The sequence below is a fragment of the Chiloscyllium punctatum genome, chromosome 40 (assembly GCF_047496795.1).
Source record: "Chiloscyllium punctatum isolate Juve2018m chromosome 40, sChiPun1.3, whole genome shotgun sequence".
NCBI classification, from domain to species: Eukaryota; Metazoa; Chordata; class Chondrichthyes; order Orectolobiformes; family Hemiscylliidae; genus Chiloscyllium; species Chiloscyllium punctatum.
In genome coordinates this window covers 47,473,223-47,494,687 of record NC_092778.1, presented here as the reverse complement: position 1 = coordinate 47,494,687, position 21,465 = coordinate 47,473,223, and the positions used below count along the sequence as shown (strand labels likewise).

The window sequence follows — 21,465 nt, the reverse complement described above, 5'->3', positions numbered from 1 at the left end:
TGAATATTTTGGCTAATATATTACATGAAAGATGCAACACAGGAAGCAGTTATTGGCCTATTTTGCTATGTCAGTTTTTCAAATGCACATCCCCTTGTTCTTTCCCCAAAGTCCTGCAAACTTTTTTCCTTTTCAAGTATTTATCCAAACGTAATTTGAAAATTATTGAACGTACTCAGCCCTTTCAGACAGATGATTTTCAGGACATGAACTTGCTGAGTAAAAAAAAAATTCTAATCTTCCTCTCACCCAGCCCTCTAACACTCAATATTTTTTCGTCACTTATCTTAAATCTGGATGTAGGTTTGCACGCTGAGCTGGAAGGTTTATTTTCAGATGTTTCGTCACCATACTAGGTAACATCTTCAGTGAGCCTCTGGACAAAGCTCTGCTGGTGTTTCCTGCTTTCTATTTATATGTTTGGGTTTCCTTGGATTGATATTGTAATTCCCTATGGCGATGTCATTTCGGTTATTTTTCTCAGGGGGTGGTAAATGGAGTCCAAGTCAATGTGTTTGTTGATCGAGTTGGAATGCCATGCTGTTAGGAACTCTTGTGCATGTCTCTGTTTAGCTTGTCCTAGGATGGATTGACTTGGATCCCATGTACCACCCCCTGAGAAAAAGACAGGAAATGGCATCACCATAGGAAATTATGTCACCACAGGAAATGGCATTACCAACCCAAGGAAACCCAAACATATAAATAGAAGGCAGGAAACACCAGCAGTGCTTCGTCCGAAAGCTTACTGAAGATGGTACCTAGTTAGGTGACGAAATGTCTGAAAATGAACACTCCAGGTCAGTGAGCAAACCTACAATCAGTACCTTAACCTGAGCTACAAATCTTCTCAAAACTCACTATTTAAATCTGTCCATTCTGGTGCATAGATTTGCTACCACGAGAAACAATTTCTCCTTAGTTACTATTTATAACCCCTTACAATTTTGAACAGCAGTAAACCTCCCCTTGTATTTTGCTTTGTTGAAAAGGTGACAAATCAACTTTACTGGTCCATAAGTTAGCACAACAGAATATATATTATATATATAGGAACAGGCTTTCCAGTACAAAAGGAGGCCATTCAGCTGTGTATCAAATAACTTTTGGAATTCCATATACATCACATCAATAAAGTGAAAATCACACAACACCAGATTATAGTCCAACAGGGTTATTTGGAAGCACTGGTTTCAGGGCACTGCTCCTTCATCAGGTGGTTATGGAATAGGATCACAGCATGGTCTTGTTCCACACACCTAATAAAGAGGCAGTACCTTGAAAGCTAGTGCTTCCAAATAAGCCTCTTGGACTATAATCTGGTGTTGTGTGATTTTTTTTATTTAAAAACTTTGTCCAAGCTAGTCCATCACCAGAATTTCCAAATCATCAATAGTGTATTTCAAGATAAAGTTCATATAGATGACTGGTGGTAATTTAATTTGTTGGTCAACACACCTCAGGTGAGGGGAGAGATTGAGAAGGACAGCTTTCTCAGCCGGTCTGGGAATTGAACCCACACTGCTAGCATCACAAATCTGCAGTCCAGCCAAATGAGATAACCAAATCCTAATGCCATTCTTTCAATTCTCCATTACCTCATAAATCTCAACGAAGTTGGTTAACGATGATTTGCCTTGAATAAACCTATGCTGGGATTCCTCAGTTAATCCACATTTGTCCAAGTCATAATTAACTTTCGCCCTGATTGGTGTCTCTAAATGCTTCTTCACTACAGAGATTAAACAGACTGGCTTATTGTCATCTTTACACCTTTCTTGAATGAGGGTAAACCATTTACAGATTTCCAGTTTTCTAATCAATATTTTCAGAGATGCTATCACTAACTCTGGAGCAGATAGGACTGGAACCAGGTCCCATGATTCAGAGGTAGGGACATGAACACAACAGCCTTTTATCCCTGAATCGAAGGAAGATTTGAAAATTCTTTTTTAGATTCAGTTTCTTTGCATTTATCACTCTTACTTTCTTAATTATTCCTAGAAGTATCTTATTCAGTTCTGGTGTTAAATATAAGCAGTTGACTCAATAGCTCCTCCTTATCAGTTTAAAACCCATCTTCAAGTGTCTGAACCACGTCCTCCATCTCCAGGACCTCAACAACATTTACTTGCTTGAGAAAGACAGACGCAAAATATTCATTTAATTGGACTCCTCGAACTCAGCACCACCTTCCTAACCTGCAACCTTCTTCCTGACCTCTCCGCCCCCACCCCCACTCCTGCCTATCACCCTCACCTTAACCTCCATCCACCTATCACATTTCCAATGCCCCTCCCCCAAGTCCCTCCTCCCTCTCTTTTATCTTAGCCTGCTTGGCACACTCGCCTCATTCCTGAAGAAGGGCTCATGCCCGAAACGTCGATTCTCCTGCTTCTTGGATGCTGCCTGACCTGCTGCGCTTTTCCAGCAACACATTTTCAGCTCTATTCATTTAATTGGTCAACCACAGCACCTGCCTCTATGAATGTATCCTCTTTTCGGTCACCAATTGGCCCTATTCCTTCAACCATCCTTCTACTATTTATAAGTTTACAGAAAACATTAGACTACCCTTTTGTGTAAGCCGCCAACTCTTTTCCAACTTTCTCACTTTGCTAATGGTTTTTCAATTCCCCTTAGGCCTTCTATTTTCAATTATATCATCAAATGGACATTGTCATAAGCACACGTTTTCTGATTCATCTTAACTTCTGTCTCCTTCGTCGTCCAGGGTGCTTTAGATCTTTTGCTTTATCTTCCCCCTACATGGGTATTTAACATGACTGTTTTTGAACTCTCTTCTTTAAAGGCAGCCAATTTTTCAGTTACAGTTTTGCCTGCTTATCTTTGATTCTGATTCATCTGAGCCAGAGTCATTCTTAACCAGTTTGAAGTTGGCTTCCCACCTCTTCCATGACACCCTGTCCTTGACCCATAGGAGATTGCATCTCTCTCTAGCACATGGTCCCTCATGGAACAGTGTGCGCACTCTAGGTCTGAGTTGCTGTACCATATCTTTTCAATAATAAAGCTTATGACAAAGAATAAAATTCATAAGCTTTTCAAACTTTCTCCCATTGCCATTTAAATGAAGGTTCATGGAGATGCTTTCCTTTACCTCTATGACATATTTAAAAAATTGAAAATTTCCACCTCCTTAGACTTATTCTTAACTTTGAAGAAAGGGAAAGCAAGCTACAATACTCACCAACAATCAACTGATGGACTTCCTATGCTGTCAAAGTTTGGTTATTGTTTTCCTCTCACTTCAGCGATTCTGAGCAGCTGCACAGTAATCCCAGTCTGCTTCACAATGGCCCTGACAAGCCTCACTGTATTCAACTCAACCAGTCTGTGCTTGCTTTTGCTTTCTATTGAAGTCACCCTCCATTCCATTTAACTCAGTTCAGCCTTTAGCATATATTTCGTGTCCCTTTTCATTAAGAGCCCAACTAAGGCTGTGTGTTTTTAAAAAAATCATTTACAGGATGAGGGTGTCACTGGCTAGTGGGTCTGGAGTAACATGTAGGCCAGACCAGGTAAGGATGACAGTTTCCTTCACATCATTGAATCAGTTGGGTTTTTCCAACAAACAACAAAGGGTTCATGGTCATCATTAAACTCTTAATTCCAGATTTTTATTGAATTCAAATTCCATCATCTGCCGTGGTGAGATTCGAACCATTACCTGGGTCTCTGGATTAAAAGTCCAGCAATAATACCACTAGGCCATTGCCTCCCCTTCAAGTGATACTAACTTTAGCTTTCATTTCTGTTGGGAGAAAATTCTAACCTGACGGTGGCACTATTCATATGAAAGTGGCCACTGGAAGCAGGTTGCCTTTCAGCCTGATTTTCCTCTCATCTGTATATTTTGTGGATGTGTTTTTGGGGAAGGATGAGGATGAGGCAGACAATGGTATGTATATGTGTGTGTGGGGATCTGGTTCTCTGAGTCTCACTGTCACATGCTCCCTTCCATGCTCTATTTGCCCTTTCTTCTGAGTTTTGTGGATGGGACATTTTACTGACGTTGGGAGGCTGTGAAGGAGGAAATGCTGTTTAACAGTCTAGCTGCTCTGGGGAGGTGGATACATGGTTCCAACTGCCATGGGTGGCTGTCACTTAAACTTCTTGTGATTTGGACATGGTGGGGGGAGTGTGGAGGAAACAGAGACAGAGAGCAATAGGGAAAGCACAGCCAAAGGCAGAGAGAGAATAGACCATGTAGAAATTAAAGATAAGTCACACTGATCATTGTTCATTCAATCACAACCTATTTCTCACCTTCATTTCCTTTTGGTAAATTCAGTGAACATATTAACATCAAATGGGAGGGGGAAAACAACCTGTGATTGGAGAAGCAGCACCACAGAAAAAGTCAAATCCATTTAGCTGTTATTCCAATAGGCCCCAGACAAGGTCGACACACTCCATAGGTCATATTCCCACTCATCCAGGCCACCTGTTGGAGGTACCTGATCTAAACTATTCACTTCAACTAAGTCATGTGATAACAGAGTTCCACATTTCTAATCAGAGTGAAGACATTTCTCTGTGTTTACCTATTCGATTTATTAGTGAACTAGCTTACATTTACAATTCTGAATTCTCCCACAAGTTGCACATCTTCCCTCTCCAACCTGTCCATAATTTTAAACAAGTCTCCCCAAAGTCTTCTGTCTTGGCTGTAAAACTTACACCAACTCATATTTCTTTTCTTCTCTAAAATACCAGAAAATGTCAAAACAAATCTGAACACCAATTAGAAAAGAGACTTCTACAAAATAGCATGATTCCAAATATTATAGACAAAAGGATCCACTAACCGTGCAATTTTGATGTAATAATGGGTCGGTTTTGGCATAAGGAACTCTCCTGGGATTTCCACATCTGCTGTCTGTGCAGAGAAGTTACTAAGAAAACGACACTTCTCCTCAATCAGAAAGAATTTAGGTAGCTGCTTGGTTTTTGTTTCCAGAATCTTTATCCATTTCTTTAGCTTAGAGATGAGATTGTGAAGCTTCATGGAGCCTGGAACACTAAAATCAAAATCTGAAACAAAAATGTGGCACATCAGCTGGATTTAGAAAATATCTATATTCTATTTCACTGTAAAAATAACTATCTGCAACAACCCTTGCATTCAACTTACAATAGTTTGTTATCATTCAAAAGCCTATTTTGCTTACTTAAGATCGGCATCTTCTACAGTTTTAACTTGGCGCCAGTCTGAACGATATTACATTTTGGTAAAAGTCATTTTCATATACTGAGGTGGGCCACTGTCAGCAGCTCAGCGAGCACAAATTGCTCTCTACCCATCAGTCAATGCAGTAGAGCAATAGAGTGACAATTCTCTGCACCACCAAGTTTTACATTTTTCAGAGTATTTAATGCAGCTGGTTACCTCTTGGTCTTATCCCAAAACAGTTTTGTAATTAACCTTCTAATGCTTCAAATTTGTAAAACTAAATGCAGCTCCCTCACGAAATCCATTTTGCCCACTGCATTGAACAGTCCTGTTCCCTTGAATCACAGAGCTTACTCTAAGCAATTAACTTGAACAAGGGCATTTACTGCCTTAGTCTTAGATTAGGAAACAAATTAAAAGGAAATACCAGGCCTCTCTTATTTATCACATCATATTAATAATTGCATTTGCTAATATGTAAATTTACTAATAGCTATATAAATTCACCATAAAAATATTATACTTGAGGAATTAATCAGGCATAGGCATAAACTAACAATTTGCAGTTTTCACAATCCATACAAATTCCATTTAGGCCATGGGATACAGGAGCCGAATCAGGCCATATTGGCCCATCAAGTCTGCTCCGCCATTCAATCACAGCTGATGTGTTTCTCAACCACATTCACGTGCTTAACACTTGAACCCCCCCCACCCCCCACCCCCAAAGAACCTGTCTATCGTAAATACACTCAATGAGAAAGCCAACACAGCCAACTGCAGCAATGAATTCCACAGATCCACCACCCTCTGGCTTAAGAAATTCCTCCTTATCTCAGTTCGAAAGGGTTGTCCCTTCATTCAGAGGCTGTGTCCTTGGGTCCTACTCTCTCCTACTAGTGGAAGTACCTTCTCCACGTTCACTTTATCCAGACCTCTCAGTATTGTGTGTTTCAATCAGATCACACCTCATCCTTCTAAATGCTGTCAAGTACAGGCCTCAACCATTCTGTCCATGACAAGCCCCAAATCCCTGGGATTACTTTTGTGAAACTCCTCTGGACCCCCTCCCATACCAGCATATTCTTCTTCAGATAGGGGGCCAAACATTGCTCTCAATATTCCAAATCCAGTCTAACTAGAGCCTTATACTGCCTCAGCAGTACATCTCTGCTCTTGTACTCTGGCCCTCTTGAAGTGACTGCTAAAATTGCATTTGCCTTCCCCATGTTAACCTAAACTAGGACTCCTAAGTCCCTTTGGGCTTCAGATTTCCAAAGTCTTTCCTGTTTAGAAAGTAGTCTATGTCTCTGATCTTCCTAGCGCAAGTGCATCTTACACTTTCCCACATTGTATTCTGTCCAGGACTTCTTTGTTCACTCTCCTTGCCTGTCTAAGTCCTTCTGCAGCCTTCCCACTTCATCAACTCAAAGAGATAGGTTTTAAGGATTGCCTTAACAGTGTGGGGTAGGTTCAGGGAATTCCAGAGCTTAGGGTGTACATGGCAGAAAACACAGCCACAACCAATGGAACAATAAAAACTAGGAACGCAGAGGAGAAAGAGCACTGAAAATCTGCAGTTAGGGAGTGCAGAAGGTCCACCCAGTGGAGAATGCAACTGCCACCTGAAAGCAAAATACTGCGAAAGGAAATTATGAAAATAAGTGAAAAACACATTAGTAAAGAAAATGAGAGAAAACGGAGACAGAATGTTATGACTGAAATTGTTCCTCATAATACGAAATCCAAAGAGCTGTAAAGTGCCCAGCTGAAAATGGAGATGCGGCTTCTGGAGAATGATTTAAGCTTAACTGGCACACCGTAGGAGGGAGACAACAAGTTTAGAGGGGAAGCAATAGTTTAGTGGAGAATTAAAATGACAGGCGGCTGGAAACTCAAGGTCAAACTTACGGACTGAGCGAAATGTTCTGCAAAGTGGCCACCCAAACTGCTTTGGTTCCCCCAGTGTACAAAAGCCATGTTGTCAGCAGCGAATACCATAATTAATCTTAAACCAGGACAAGTTAATCACTGTTCCCGGTGAAGGGAAATCTGATTCCATGGACACTAAGACGGTACAGGTAAAAGGGCAGCTTTGTATCTTTCTGCGCAAGTGCAGGAGATGTCAATGTAAAAGGGATGAATGTTGCAGGTGACCGAGGAGTGAACCAGGGTGTTGTAGGGAAACAGTTTTGCTGAAATGCTGAAAAACGTTGAGTGGGGAGTGTGTGTTTGGAGGTGGCATTTCATATCGAAGGTGAGATCAAGGGGGGGGGGGGGTGTATCGTGGTTCTGTGAGGGAAAGGAGTGAGAGCAGTTCTGCTGAGTGATCACACATGAATAGTCAAGCTTGATTCCCTCTACAATGTTGCCTGATGTGCTGCATATTTTTACCATTTTTGTTTTTATTTCAAATTTGTTATACCATATCATTGCAAATTTAGGCAAAATAATTTAACTAGGGTATTACATTTGAGAATGCACATGATAACTTGTTAAATGCAATGAAGGTGGAAAACCCTAATCAAACTGCATACTTAATAAAAAAAAAATATCAGGAGTACCATATTTAGCATTAAACCCCAAATTTGTGCCATGTCAGATCGATACTAACTCATCCAGCTCAAACCCCAACAACTTGTTAGGGTTTGAGGGGCATGGATAGGGTAAATAGACAAAGTATTTATCCTGGGGTGGGAGAGTCCTGAAGTAAAGGGCATAGGTTTACAGTGAGAGGGGAAATATAGAAGAGACCCCTAAGGGACAACTTTTTCACGCAGAGGGTGGTGAGTGTATAGGATGAGCTGTCAGAGGAAGGGGAGGAGGCTGGTACAATTACAACATATCCATAGCCTGTGACATAGGCCAAATGCTGGCAAATGGGACTAGATTAGGTTGGCATGGACAAGTTGGACCAAAGGGTCTGTTTCCATGCTCTACATCTCTACGACTACAAATAAGTACTTTACTTCAGTGATAAATCCACAGTTCTTCTTGATTTTTGAACAGAGAACATAGTTGTTCTGGATTGCAAACTATATCAGCATATTTTTGTTAGATTTGGCACAGAACATTAATTACTGTTCATATGTTCAAAGCAATGCTTCTCGATAACAGAGTCTTGTGCAAGGCAGAAGTGCATGTAATTGCATAAAATGGAAAATGATCAAGAGAAGGAATGGAATGATTTTGTCCCTTCGCAGGCATGTCACTCACGGCATAGATTATTATGCAAGTAATTAACATTATCTACATTCATGGTAAGCCTTTACCTATCTCTCAAATTGCATTATAAGCCCTTATTTCTTTTGTTCAATTTATATTTCTTGGGGTATTAGATTGGAAGTTGAAAAGCCATTAATTCTGCTGCTTTCAGTCAAAGTAAAAGGTTCAGAGCAAAAGGTGTTTTCAACCTGCAAATGAGATTCTCTGTTCTGACAGACCAGAATGAGGAAACATCCTTAAAGCCTGACTGTCTAAAGGTCACATTGTGCTTTCACAACCAGGAGGTAACAGAGGCACTAAGGAGAAGATAGATTCTCACTTGGTTATAACAAAATGACTCGGCACGAGGCTGCTCCACGATGCACCCATTTAAGGAGTATGGTGGGTATTTCACAGCATTATCATGCAACAATGAAAATTTGAAGGGGTACTCCAGAAACTGCAGCCTCTGAATACAGGGATTCAAATCAGGGATTATAATGATTCAATGAAGAGGATTCTTTTCATAGAATCATAAAATCTCTACAGTGTCAAAGCAGGTCATTCAGCCCATCAAGCCTACACCAACCCTCCGAAGAACATTCCATCCAGACCCAACCCTTATCCTATTCCTAAACCCCTGCATTTATTATGGCCAATCCACTGAACCTGCACATCTTTGGACTTTAGGAGGAACCCCGTACAGGCACAGGGAGAATGTGCAAACTCGGGTCCTGGCACTGTGAGGCAGCAGTGCTAACCATGCTGTCCCAAATTTTGTTACATCCTAGCACACTTTTGTCCAAATGATAAAAATGATCCACAAAAATATCTCGATAGCTGTACTAAAGGAACTCATCCAACATCACATTTAAAAAGAAAATCTAAAAACATTCAGTACAGTATTTGTATCATGAAACTGGAGCTTTGATTTATCTCATGCTATCTTGTAAACAAAGCTCTCTTGTAAACAAAAGCAAACATTTGTTCAGAAGTCTCCATTTTGAGAGTAGTGGTGGGCAATTTTGTTTCCACGCAATGCAGTAAATTATTACTATTACATTAGAAAATGTGGGAAATATAGCAGACTAGGTGACACCTTTGCAGAGATAAACAGTTCAAATTTTATATTTGGCATCTGATGAAAGGTCAACATTTACTTGTTTTACCTTTCTGCACACAGTTCCTGGCCTGCAGAGTATTGCCAACATTTCCATGGTATTTTACAATAGTCTTACACTAGCCTCATGGATCTTGAGTTGAGGAAAGTGGGAGATGAAGCTTATCTTAAAATTGATAGTTTTTACATCATCATCATAATAGTGTGGTGATTGCGTAACTGGATTATTAATTCAGAGGTTTGGTCTAATGATAATCAGACATGAACTCAAGTCTATCGGGGCAACTGAGGTACATGAATTTGTAAGATCACAAGATGCAGGAAGAGAAGGAGGCCACTCAGTCCTTCAAGTCTGCTCCACCATTCAATAGATCAAGGTTGATCTGACAATACTCAAATCCACATTCCTACCTTATCCCTATAGGCTTAGATTGCCTTACTGATTGAAAATCTGTATCTTAGCCATAAATGTACTGAAGGACCCACCCTTGATGTGTGGTAAAGAATCCCACAGATGGCCTAACTCCAGAGAAAACAAAAAAAAATTATGCTCTCTGGTCCTAGACTCTCCCAGAAGGGAAAAACAAACTCACTGCAACCCTATCAAGCCCCTAATAGTTGTCTTTTTCACAAAGGTCTCCTTTCTTCTAAACTTCTATTCAATAAATAAGTTTTGAATGAAAAGCTAGTATCAGTAATGGTGACCACATCCTGTTCACACATCTGGCTCAGTGATGTCCGTCAAAAAATTATATCTGTCAGCCTTACCTAGCCTGACCAGTATGTGATTCCAGACTTACAGCATTATGGATGACTCAATTATCTTTTGAGATGGCCTAGCCAATCACCCAAGTTAATGGTATTTCGGGATAGCAATAAATGCTGGTCATGTCAGCATTCCCACATCCTGTGAATGAACAGGCTTAACAACTGTATACGTTTACCACTTACCAAGTTAGAAGACCTGATGGGGTACACAGATCACGTCAGTCATAACCTCACTTCAAGTCAAAAGTTCAGGGGTTCAAGAGATGCTTGATCATAACACATGACTAGCCGTACTAAGATCACCGTCAGAGGTGCCATTTTTAGAATCAGTTGTGAAACCAAGGTCTCAACTACCCTCTCAAGTGGATGCAAATAGCTTATAAACACTACTTCAAAGAAGATTGGGGGAGGTCTCTTCAGTATCTAGCTGACATTACTAAAAACAGATTCCCTAGTCGTGATCAATTATGAGTGTTTTCCAGTTGCAAATTGATTGCCACAATTCCTCCATTAGAACAGTGGCTAGAATTCTGAAAGTATTTCATTGATTGTAAAGTGGTTTGGGATATCCCACGGTTGTGAAAGGTACAAAAGAAATGTTAGTTATTCCTGATGACAGCAATACATCAAAATAATTGTCTTTGAGCCATTCATAAATCAGCGCACTATCAGATTCCATCATAAACCTTCCCTTACATACTTTTACTGAAAGATTAAAAAAAGCATTGAATTATCTAGTGAGAGATAATTCTATACAACACGTAGTCTTGATGGGTGCTGTTCTTCACTTTAATGGCTTGTGACACTTTTTACAGCTTAAGTAGCAATAGCTGTTTGAGAAGCTCTTATAATTTAATTATTTTACAGGGATACTTCTAACATCTCTGGTCATTCCAGCAAAGACTGCTCCACAAGATTGAAGGGGTCACTGACCGTGCTATTAATGGCACTCAATGAAAACCTACAGCACTGGAGTATGAGGACACAAACGTTATGCTGCAGTTATACAAAACTCTGGTTAGATGCCATTTTGGAAACAGAACAGATCTGGGTACTACACCGTAAGGAGAACATATTGGTTTTGGAGGGAATACAATGAAGATTTACAAGAACGATACCTGGACTTGAGGTGTTAAATTATGAGGAGAGATTATATTAGGCCAGTTTTCTCTAGATTTTAGAGGGTTAAGATATCAACAGGAAAAGATAAATTAGTTCCACTGGTTGGGGATTCTAGAACTAAGGGGCATAGTCTGAGAATTAGGCCCAGATCATTCAGGTAAGATATTAGAAAGCACTGCTACACACAAAGGGTAGTAGACATTTGGGACTCTCTTCTACAAACAGTTGTGGATGCAGGATCAATCGTTCATTTTAAATCAGAGATAAATTTTGTTCAGTAAAGGTATAAAGAGATATTGGCCAAAGACAGGCACATGGTGCTTGGCCACAAATCAGCCACGATCACACTAAATGGGCTCCAGAGGCTGAATGGTCAATTCCTCGGAGTAATATTCTTAGGACTCCTTCAACAGTACCTACCCAAACCACAACCTCGACCATCCAGAATATCAAAGACAACAGATGCATGGGAACACCATCACCTGCAAGATCACCCCATAACACAAAAAAAGAAATCGCTGTTCCTTTGAGTCAAAATCCTAGAACTGCATCTTAACAACACTATGATCTTGCAACACCACCTGGACAGCTGCGGTTCAAGAACTAGGTTCAACATGACCATCAAGATAAAATTGGGATGGACATAGTGAATGTTGAGAGCCAACAAAACCAGAATCCAATGAAAGCATAAAAAAAGAAAATTCTCAGTTTCAAACATTTCCAAAAGTTTTAGATCTTGCAGTAGTTCTGAATAATCTTCTCATTTCAATTCAAAGCTGTCGTTCACCTCTTACGTAATGAATCTTTGAGCAGCTGCATGTTAGAAGAATGCTAAACCACTGGCTTCTCTGACCATTAAGAGACACTAAGTCCTGGCTATTAGCAAGGTATAGGTTCCTTTAGATTCTTACAGATGTGATACTGAAGCTGTTGCAATTTAGACATCCTATTCCTAACTCAAGAACGACGGAGCTTAGCATTGATTGGAAAAGTAGAGCCCCTATTTACAGTATCTTCGTTTAAAGTCTGATGCAGGCTCTGTTGTCAGAGACTGAAGTACAAAGGATTGGAAGCCAAAGATAGTAGTCATCCAGATTTAAAACTGTCAGCTAGTGAAGAAATAGACGATGGATACTTGATCAACAACCCCTCATTTATAAAGTTCATGCTTAGGCTTTTTTGTAAAAGCAAATTCAACATTGAAAACTACTTCCAGAGCTGGAAGCATTGACTTTCATAGGGAATCTAATACCATAAAAAAGTACCCAAATGATTTAGTTAGGAAACTGAAAAAGCAATAGTCAGACAAAGATCAGAGAATGCAGACTTTGCTAATGAGGACAAAAATTGAAGGATCAGAATGCCAGTGGAAAAATGTTCCACTTTGATGAGAAAGGAACATTTGGAACTGCTTGAAAACTTATCAAAACTTGCTCCACATTCTCCCAATTTGCTGCTTTTAAACCACTTCTCATGTTTAGTCCCAGTTAGCATACACTTTGATTTTTAATTGATTTCATTCAAAGCAAGTGCATTCACAAGGACAAGTGATAAAATCCACTAAGCATTGTATTAAGTGATGCAAAATAAAAATGAACAGAAACCCTCCCCTTTGGGGGTCGTGTGTAAGGTAAATAATATTTAATAATTTTTTAAAAAATTATAATTTGAATCATCCTGTCATTTTGAACAATCAGTAACAAGCAAACTGTTCCAGCATCATTTCTTTACTGGGTGACCACTGTCCATTAAATTCAATCATGTGGTTCAAAACTCCCATTATTTACTGTCATGCAACTGTTGTGCCTCAGAGAGTACATCATGCAAAATAGATGTGTGCAAGCTATGTAGGTCACATTCAAGACTTCAAGCTACTTTCAGGAGGACAATCAGATATTCCATTTACACAACATCTGGACTGGGGATTTAAAAAACCTTCTTATTCATCTAATACATAGATGACAAATCACCTAGATTTAGCCTGTACGTTCACATGCTGAAACACTGATTACACAATCAGATTTCAAGCAACACCCAGAGCTACACTGCTATTTTAATTATATTTCCTTTCCCTCATATTTTACCTGTTTATTTCTGTGCTAGGGACAGTCAATTAGATGAAACAGTGCTTTTCCTGATTCATTAACTAGGTGAGTCAGAATATTTATTCATGACAGTGGGTTACTCCACCTAGTGGCTCATTTGGAAACAAAGCACAGCCCAGAGAAAACTAAAAATGTGTTTTTATATGGTATCTTTCATAACATCCCTAAGTAGTTCACAGCCCGTAACCCAGTTTTATTGTAGCAATTGTATTGCTGAAAACTTGGCAGCCAATACACACGGCAAGCTTCCTAAAATAGTAATGAGATAAAGACCAGATCATGGCTTTTCTAGATATTGGTTCAGAGATCAACGGTACCTGTGGAGAACATTTCCCTATTTCATAGTGGGACGTAATTCCAAGACAACATGAAAAGGAGGAAATTCTCTAGTGTCACACCAAACTCTTTTGTAGCCAACACAAAATAAACCAAATGACCAAATATTTTGTTTGTATTTGAAACACAAGTGGCATGCAATGTCAATCACGATTATTATTATCAGAAACATCAATACGCTTCATAGCAAATAACTTGCTGTGTGAAGTGCTTGGAGGCATTTGAAAGAAAAAGGTTTACGTAAACGCTTCCTTGCTGTCAGTCAGGTCATAATTTATAGTGTACAACTTAGTAGAGGCACAACAGAGGCAAACATGAATAAAGATGATCACAAAAGAGTCATTTTTCTTGCAGGTTAGCACTTATTCAATAAGTAATAACTTTCTCCTCCAAGTCAGGCATTCTATTAAGCAGAGAGGGCAGCATCAATACTGACAACTATTTCAAACAAAGTGGATCTCAGGATGTGCCATAGTTATTCAGTGGATGAACAGCTAAAATCCACTTGATCAATACAATTTCTTGAACTGGCTTTGATCACCTGAGAGTGTCAGGGAAACATTTCACAGATCCCTTGCCTTATCGGCCGAGTTTCTCTGTTGTCACATTCAGGCGATGAGTTAGTGAAATTGGTATAAGGTTTACAAGTCAATGACAACTGACACGACAATGGAAATACTACAGATGCTCCCAACCCTTCATTTCAAGATGCATTTTTTAAAAAGACAGCTGCGACAGTTAAATGCAGGAGTAAAAGAATTATATGCGAACCTAATGGTGTCAAAGAAACTGCAAACAAACAAGACTGAAATCTTGTGACTAAAAAAGGTTAACTAGGGGCTGACAAACCTCTACTTCAATAGCAAACCACCCTCTGCAAATTTGGCACAAACTACCTACACATTTTGTGTATTTTCCCTTGTAACAATGCATTAAAAATGGGGTTTTAAAAGTTACTTTCAACATTACTGGAGCGGCCTAGGACTGAACATGCTCATGTGTACCTGCCTGGATTAAAAATACGAGCAGGCTGTGAAGGTCACAAGTGAAAATCTATCACCTAGTTATCAGTGTTGCAGGTAAAGACTTTCACTCAGAGTGCCACAAATCAGTTAAAGAGGAGGAATCAGGACACAGGAACTTCAAACTAAAATACCAAAAATTGCAAAAAAGACTTCAAATGCAAATGTCAAACCAACAGGTAACCTCCACCACAAGGGCAACAATGTTCAAATATCTGCTCTTCATGAACAATTCAGAGGCTAATTTGGAGATGATTTTTAAACATTCACCTTTTTTGACCCATCTTGTGTTTACAATATAAGTGTTGCATTATTAATACATTCATTGTGTTACTTGAAAATGCTTGTGGCTAAATTGGCTTCTTTTAAAACATAAATTTACTTGGATCTGGAAAAAAGGTACAAGGTACAAGTTTCTTTTCAAATTAATCTTGTTGCAACTAACTGACAGGGTGGGTGAATAAAGTTGAGCCAGTTCATCCATAAAACCACAAGATGTAGGAGCAGGAGTAGATCATTCAGCCCAATCTACTCCACCAATGAGACAATGGCTGATCTGACAGGGTAAACAGCCTTCCCTAAAACTTCCCTAAAAGATGAAATCTCTCATGTTTTTGAAGAAATTATATCACAAAGCAGACTAGTGTGATCTCCTTGACTCCTTGGGCGGGGGCGGGGGTGTGTGGTAAAAGAACAATTCCTCTTATGGGGGAGGAAGTGCTTGGTTCACAATAGCTTGACCACCATGGTGTGCAAAAGATAGGCAGGGACACCCTGACTTACAAACTTTCATATAACACATGGGTGGCACAGTAGAACAGTGGTTAGCACTGCACGCCTCACAGCACCTGAGACCCGGGTTCAATTCCTGCCTCAGACAACTGTCTGTGTGGAGTTTGCACATTCTCCCAGTGTTTGCGTGGGTTTCCTCTGGGTGCTCCAGTTTCCTCCCACAGTACAAAAATGTGCAGGTCAGGTGAATTGGCCATGCTAAATTGCCCATAGCGTTAGGTGGTGAAGGGGTAAACGTAGGGGAATGGGTCTGGGTGGGTTGCTCTTCGGAGGATCGGTATGGACTTGTTGGGCCGAAGGGCCTGTTTCCACACTATAGGGAATCTAATTTAAAAAAATTTTAAAACCCTCAATGTGACTAACCAGTCACTGAGAAGTCCAAAAATACTAAACAAACATTCCAATGAGGCAAATGTAAAATGTCCAACTTCACTAAGACAGGCATTTTGACTTATGAAATCATACTTAGACATACTTTTGCACTAACTGCATACCTCATTTTACCAAATATTATCTGTTCTTTTATTGCTATCTCAGTAGTGGTATTAAATATTAATTTGACTATTCCTTCTTCAGTTTTTATGGGATAGAAATTTAGAAACATACTAATCTTATATTTAAATTATATTGATAAGTTAAGGAAAATAATCTGCTTTCTCACCATAGGAAATAACTAACTTGCTACATTTTAAAGAACATAAACAGTAATTGTATTTCGAGTATGTCATTATAAAAGAATTAACTTCTGGTACAAAGCTTACTATGTCAGTTTAAAAAATACTAAATCTGTCCCTATTATATAATACAAACTCCCATTATGATCCCGTTTAGTTAATGCTTACTGAGCTCCTCACTGTAAGGAATTGGTTAAGTTTAAGTATTGCCTCCATTCTAATGTTCTTTGACTACAAAATACTATTTGTCTGCACGGTACAAGTGATTCAGGAATTTAATTTTGAAAAGCATAGAAATTGTACTTGGTCCTGAAAAAGTAAAGCTACATTAAAAGTAGCACACTACACAATGTTGTGGCTCTGTTCGCCGAGCTGGGAATTTGTGTTGCAGACGTTTTGTCCCCTGTCTAGGTGACATCCTCAGTGCTTGGGAGCCACCGGTGAAGGGCTTCTGTGATGTTTCCTCCGGCATTTGTAGTGGTTTGAATCTGCCGCTTCCGGTTGTCCGTTCCAGCTGTCTGTTGCAGTAGTCGGTATATTGGGTCCAGGTCGATGTGCTTATTGATTGAATCTGTGATTGATCCAATATACCAATCACTGCAATTGACAGCTGGAACTGACAACCGGAAGATACAAATCACTATAAATGCCGGAGGAAAGATCACAGAAGCGCTTCACAGGAGGCTCCCAATTACTGAGGATGTCACCTAGACAGGGGACGAAATGTCCGCAACACAAATTCCCAGCTCGGCGAACAGAACCACAACAACGAGCACCCGAGCTACAAATCTTCTCACAAACTTTGAACACTACACAATGTCCTGTGAAGGTGAAAGAAATAGCATAAAGTGAGGAGATTCAATAATGAAGGGCAAGGAGATGACTTTTGTGGATCATAAAATGCCAGCATAGATCAGTCTTCCTCAAGAGTCTGTTTAGATTTATTTTCTGGAGCCTTGCAAAATCAATCAGATCGCTGTGTAACAAAGCTGGAGGCCATGTGGCCCATTGATTCTGCACCAGCTCTTTTGAAGTGCAATCCAGTTAGCCCCACTTCCCTATTGTTTCCCTGTATCTCTGCAACTTTTTTTCCTTCAGCTATTTATCAGATTCCTTTTTTAGATGCTACTAGTATTCCCACTATTTTTCCAATTCTTAAACTGCTAATTGCACAAAAAAGCTTCTCGTCTCACCCCGGGCTCTTTTAGCCTACCACTTCACACGTATGCCTTCTGATTCTTGATCATATAGCCATTGGAAACAGTTTCTCTTCAGTTACTCAGGAAAATAAATTGGTTTTAACTCAAATTATACTAAATGCTGTACCAATCTGTCGCAAGTCTTTCATATAAAGGCTATCTATCCATAAAGGAATGCTTACATTTATTCTTTTATCTCTTGGCAATTTTGGGCCCTTCTCTCCTGAAGATAAAGATTTCCTGCTGCCTGTCTTAAAAACATCAACTGCCAATTCCTTCCACCTGATGCCTCATTCAAAGAGCAGCAACAGATGGTGACTGCATTAAGTCAGAGCCCCATCATGTCCTAGTACGCATACAATAAACAAGGTTCACTGCAGAGTCGTCAGCAGCAACAATACCCATTTCTTCCACCTTGACATTGACTTAGCGAGTTGATAAACATAATTGGGACTGTCCTGACTGAAAATGGTTTGTCAGAACAGGCCAGAAAATAAATTTTGGAGCTTTCTGATTGAAACTGTCCAGCCTCTTAATGGATAACCAGTAAATTGCATTTATATAGCATTTCTCAAACAAAAAAGTACCCCAAGATGCTTAACAGGAGTGTTAACTGAATTTTACGACTGAATCACAGGGAACATCAGAACAGATGAGAAGGGCTTGAAGAGCATCTAAAAGGATAGAAGTAAAGAGGTTTAAAGCTGAGTCAGTTGAAGGCAAGGCTAGTAATTGTGGAGCCAAACAAACCACAGTGCACAAAAGGCCAAAATCGGAGATCTCAGGGGGTCACTGGAAGTCAGAGGTAGGAGTGAGAGGACAAGGCCTTGAAAGTCTTAGGCAATTGAGGAAAATCCTTAAAAATAAAGTTCAACAAGCCATCACAGTCGCCATATCATAAACAGCATCATACCATTCTTTCAGATCCTGCAATCTCACTGGCAAAATCCAACATCTAAATTGTCTTCAATAACAAATCACCATGTTTTGCTCACCTGTTGTGAACTGTCCTTTGAGTTTCTGAAAAACTGGATCTTGTGCTGTGGCCTGAGCCCTCCTTGCCAGAGACTCTGAGGCTGCACTAGAAAACATGGTGGACACATTGGATACATTTTCAAGACCAACTCCAAAAGTGCTCACAAGCTTCTTGACAAAGTTTAGGGTGTGAGGTGTGATTTTGGCATCAGACACTGCTCCACTCTTCTCAAAAGCCACAGAGTAGCACTTTGCCAATCCTTGCTGTAGTTGTCTCAGTACCTGGGTATGAAAAGAAAATAGTTAGAGACAAAAAAAACTGTAGATGCTGGAATCCAAAGTAGACAAACAGGAGGCTGGAAGAACACAGCAAGCCAAGCAGCATCAGGTGGTGGTGAAGTCAACGTTTCAGGTTTAACCCTTCTTCAGGACTAGATATGGGGGTATGGGCAACTACAGATAAAGAGAGAGAGGTGGCGGGGGAGGCAGAGTTGTGAGGTGGGGAGAGTAAAAGAATGGTGGGGTAGTAATAGAGGAACTCAGGCAGTGGGTACGACCTGGTTGGTTGATGGGAGGGATGAATCCAGTTGGTAGCTGGAAAGAAGGGTCTGTAGGTGGAATGGAAGGGAGAAGATGAAAAGGGAGCTGAGGGATGGGTGGGAAGGTTATTTGAAATTCAAGAACACAATGTTAGGTACTCTGGGTTCTAGGCTGCCCAGACACCATTCTGCTACTCTCCCAACCCCCCACTTCCCTTTAGCTGTAGCTCTCCCTCCCCCCATATCTAGTCCTGAAGAAGAGTTATACCCAAAATGTTGACTTTCCATCTCCTGATGCTGCCTAACTTGCTGATGCTTCCAGCCTCCTGTTTGTCTACGAAAAGAAAATCAGCTGTTATAAACACAATGCACGGAACGTTCCACAATACATTAGCTTTCGTATCAGAAGGTTGTGGGCAGAAGTCCCACTCGTGAGATTTACGTGCAAATCCTATGCTGGCACATTCATTGTAATACAGATGGAGTGCTGAACTGTTGACCTGGTGTCCTACAGATGACACTTTGACCTGAAATTCCACCTGTTCTCTCAGGCAAAATGAAGCTCTCACCAGTGACCTGGTCTTAGAGTCATAGAGATGTACAGCACAGAAACAGATCCCTTGGTCCAACCTGTCCATGCTGACCAGATATCCTAACCTAATCTAGTCCCTTTTGCCATAAACCTCCAAACCCTTCCTTTTCATATACCCATCCAGATGCCTTTTCAATGCTGCAATTGTACCTGCCTCCACCACTTCCTCTGGCAGCTCATTCCATACAAGCACAACCCTCTGCATGAAAATGTTGCCCTGTAGGTCTCTTTTATACCTTTCCCCTCTCATCCGAAACCTATGCCCTCTAGTTCTGGACATCCCCACCCCAGGAAAAAGACTTTGTCTATTTACCCTATCCATGCCCCTCATGATTTTATACATCTCCATAAGGTCACCCCTCAGTCTCCGACACTCCAGGGAAAACAGCCCCAGCCTACTCAACCTCTTCCCATAGCTCAAATCCTCCAACCCTGACAACATCCTTGTAAATCTTTTCTGAACCATTTCAAGTTTCACAACATCTTTCCAATAGGAAGGAGACCAGAATTGCACGCAATGTTCCAACAGTGGCCTAACCAACATCCTGTACAGCTGCAACATGACCTCCCAACTCCTGTACTCAATACTCTGACCAATAAAGGAAAGCATACCAAATGCCTTCTTCACTATCCTATCTACCTGTGACTCTACTTTCAAGGAACTATGAACCTGCACTCTAAGGTCTCTTTGATCAGTAACACTCCCTGTTTGTTCTTCCAAAATGCAGCATCTCACATTTATCTAAATTAAATTCCATCTGCCACTTCTCAGCCCATTGGCCCATCTGGTCAAGATCCTGTTGTAACCTGGAGGTATCCCTCTTCGCTGTCCATTACACCTCCAATTTTGCATCTGCAAACTTACTAACTATACCACCAATGTTCACATCTAAAGCATTTCTATAATGACGAGAAGCAAGGGACCCAGCACCAATCCTTGTGGCACTCCAGAGGTCACAGGCCTACAGTCCGAAAAACAACCCTCAACCACCACCCTGTCTTCTACCTTCGAGCCAGTTCTGTATCAAAATAGCTAGTTCTCTCTGTATTCCATGAGATCTAGCCTTGCTTACCAGTCTCCCATGGGGAACCCTGGTGAACGTTTTACTGAAGTCTATCTAGATCACGCCCACCGCTCTGCACGCATCAATCCTCTTTGTTACTTCTTCAAAAAACTCAATCAAGTTTCCACGCGCAAAGTACTGACTATTAGCGAATTTTGAGAAGATGTGTAGCTCAGGTTGAGGTTCTGGATGTAGGTTTGCTCACTGAGCTGGAAGATTTGTTTTCAGACATTTAGTCACCATACTAGATAACATCAACGAGCCTCTGGATGAAGCACTGGTGGCATGGCCCGCTTTCTACTGATGGGTTTACGTCTCCTTGGGTTGGTGATGTCACTTCCTGTGGTGACACAAAGTCTGAAAAGGAACCTTCTAGCTCAGCAAGCAAACCAACATCCAGTGCTGACTACCCCTAATCAGTCCTTGCCTTTCCAAATACATGTAAATCCTGTCCTTCAGGATTCCCTCCAACAACCTGCCCATTACCTATGTCAGGCTCAACAGTCTATAGCTCCCTGGCGTGTCCTCACCAGCTTTCTTAAATAGTGGCACTATGTAAACCAACCTCCAGGCTTCCAGCACATCACCTCTGACTAGTAATGATGCAAATATCTTAGCAATCACTTCTCTAGCTTCACACAGGGTTCTAGGGTACACCTGATCAGGTCCTGGGGATTTATCCACTCTTGTGCATTTCAAGACATCCAGCACCACCTCCTCTGTAATATGGACATTTTTCAAGATGTCAGCATCTAT

General features: G+C 40.5%; 1 protein-coding gene across 2 annotated transcripts in view; it reads right to left on the bottom strand.

Annotated features, from left to right (window-relative positions):
- The window catches only part of trrap (transformation/transcription domain-associated protein), a 223,741-nt gene that overhangs the window by 18,013 nt on the left and 184,263 nt on the right, over positions 1-21,465 (bottom strand). For both annotated transcript variants that reach the window (XM_072559829.1, XM_072559830.1), the window contains 2 exons: positions 18,535-18,796; positions 4,833-5,058 (listed from right to left, as the gene is read on the bottom strand). In XM_072559829.1, the coding sequence (XP_072415930.1) occupies positions 4,833-5,058; positions 18,535-18,796 (488 nt within the window). The remainder of the gene's footprint in view (positions 1-4,832; positions 5,059-18,534; positions 18,797-21,465) is intronic.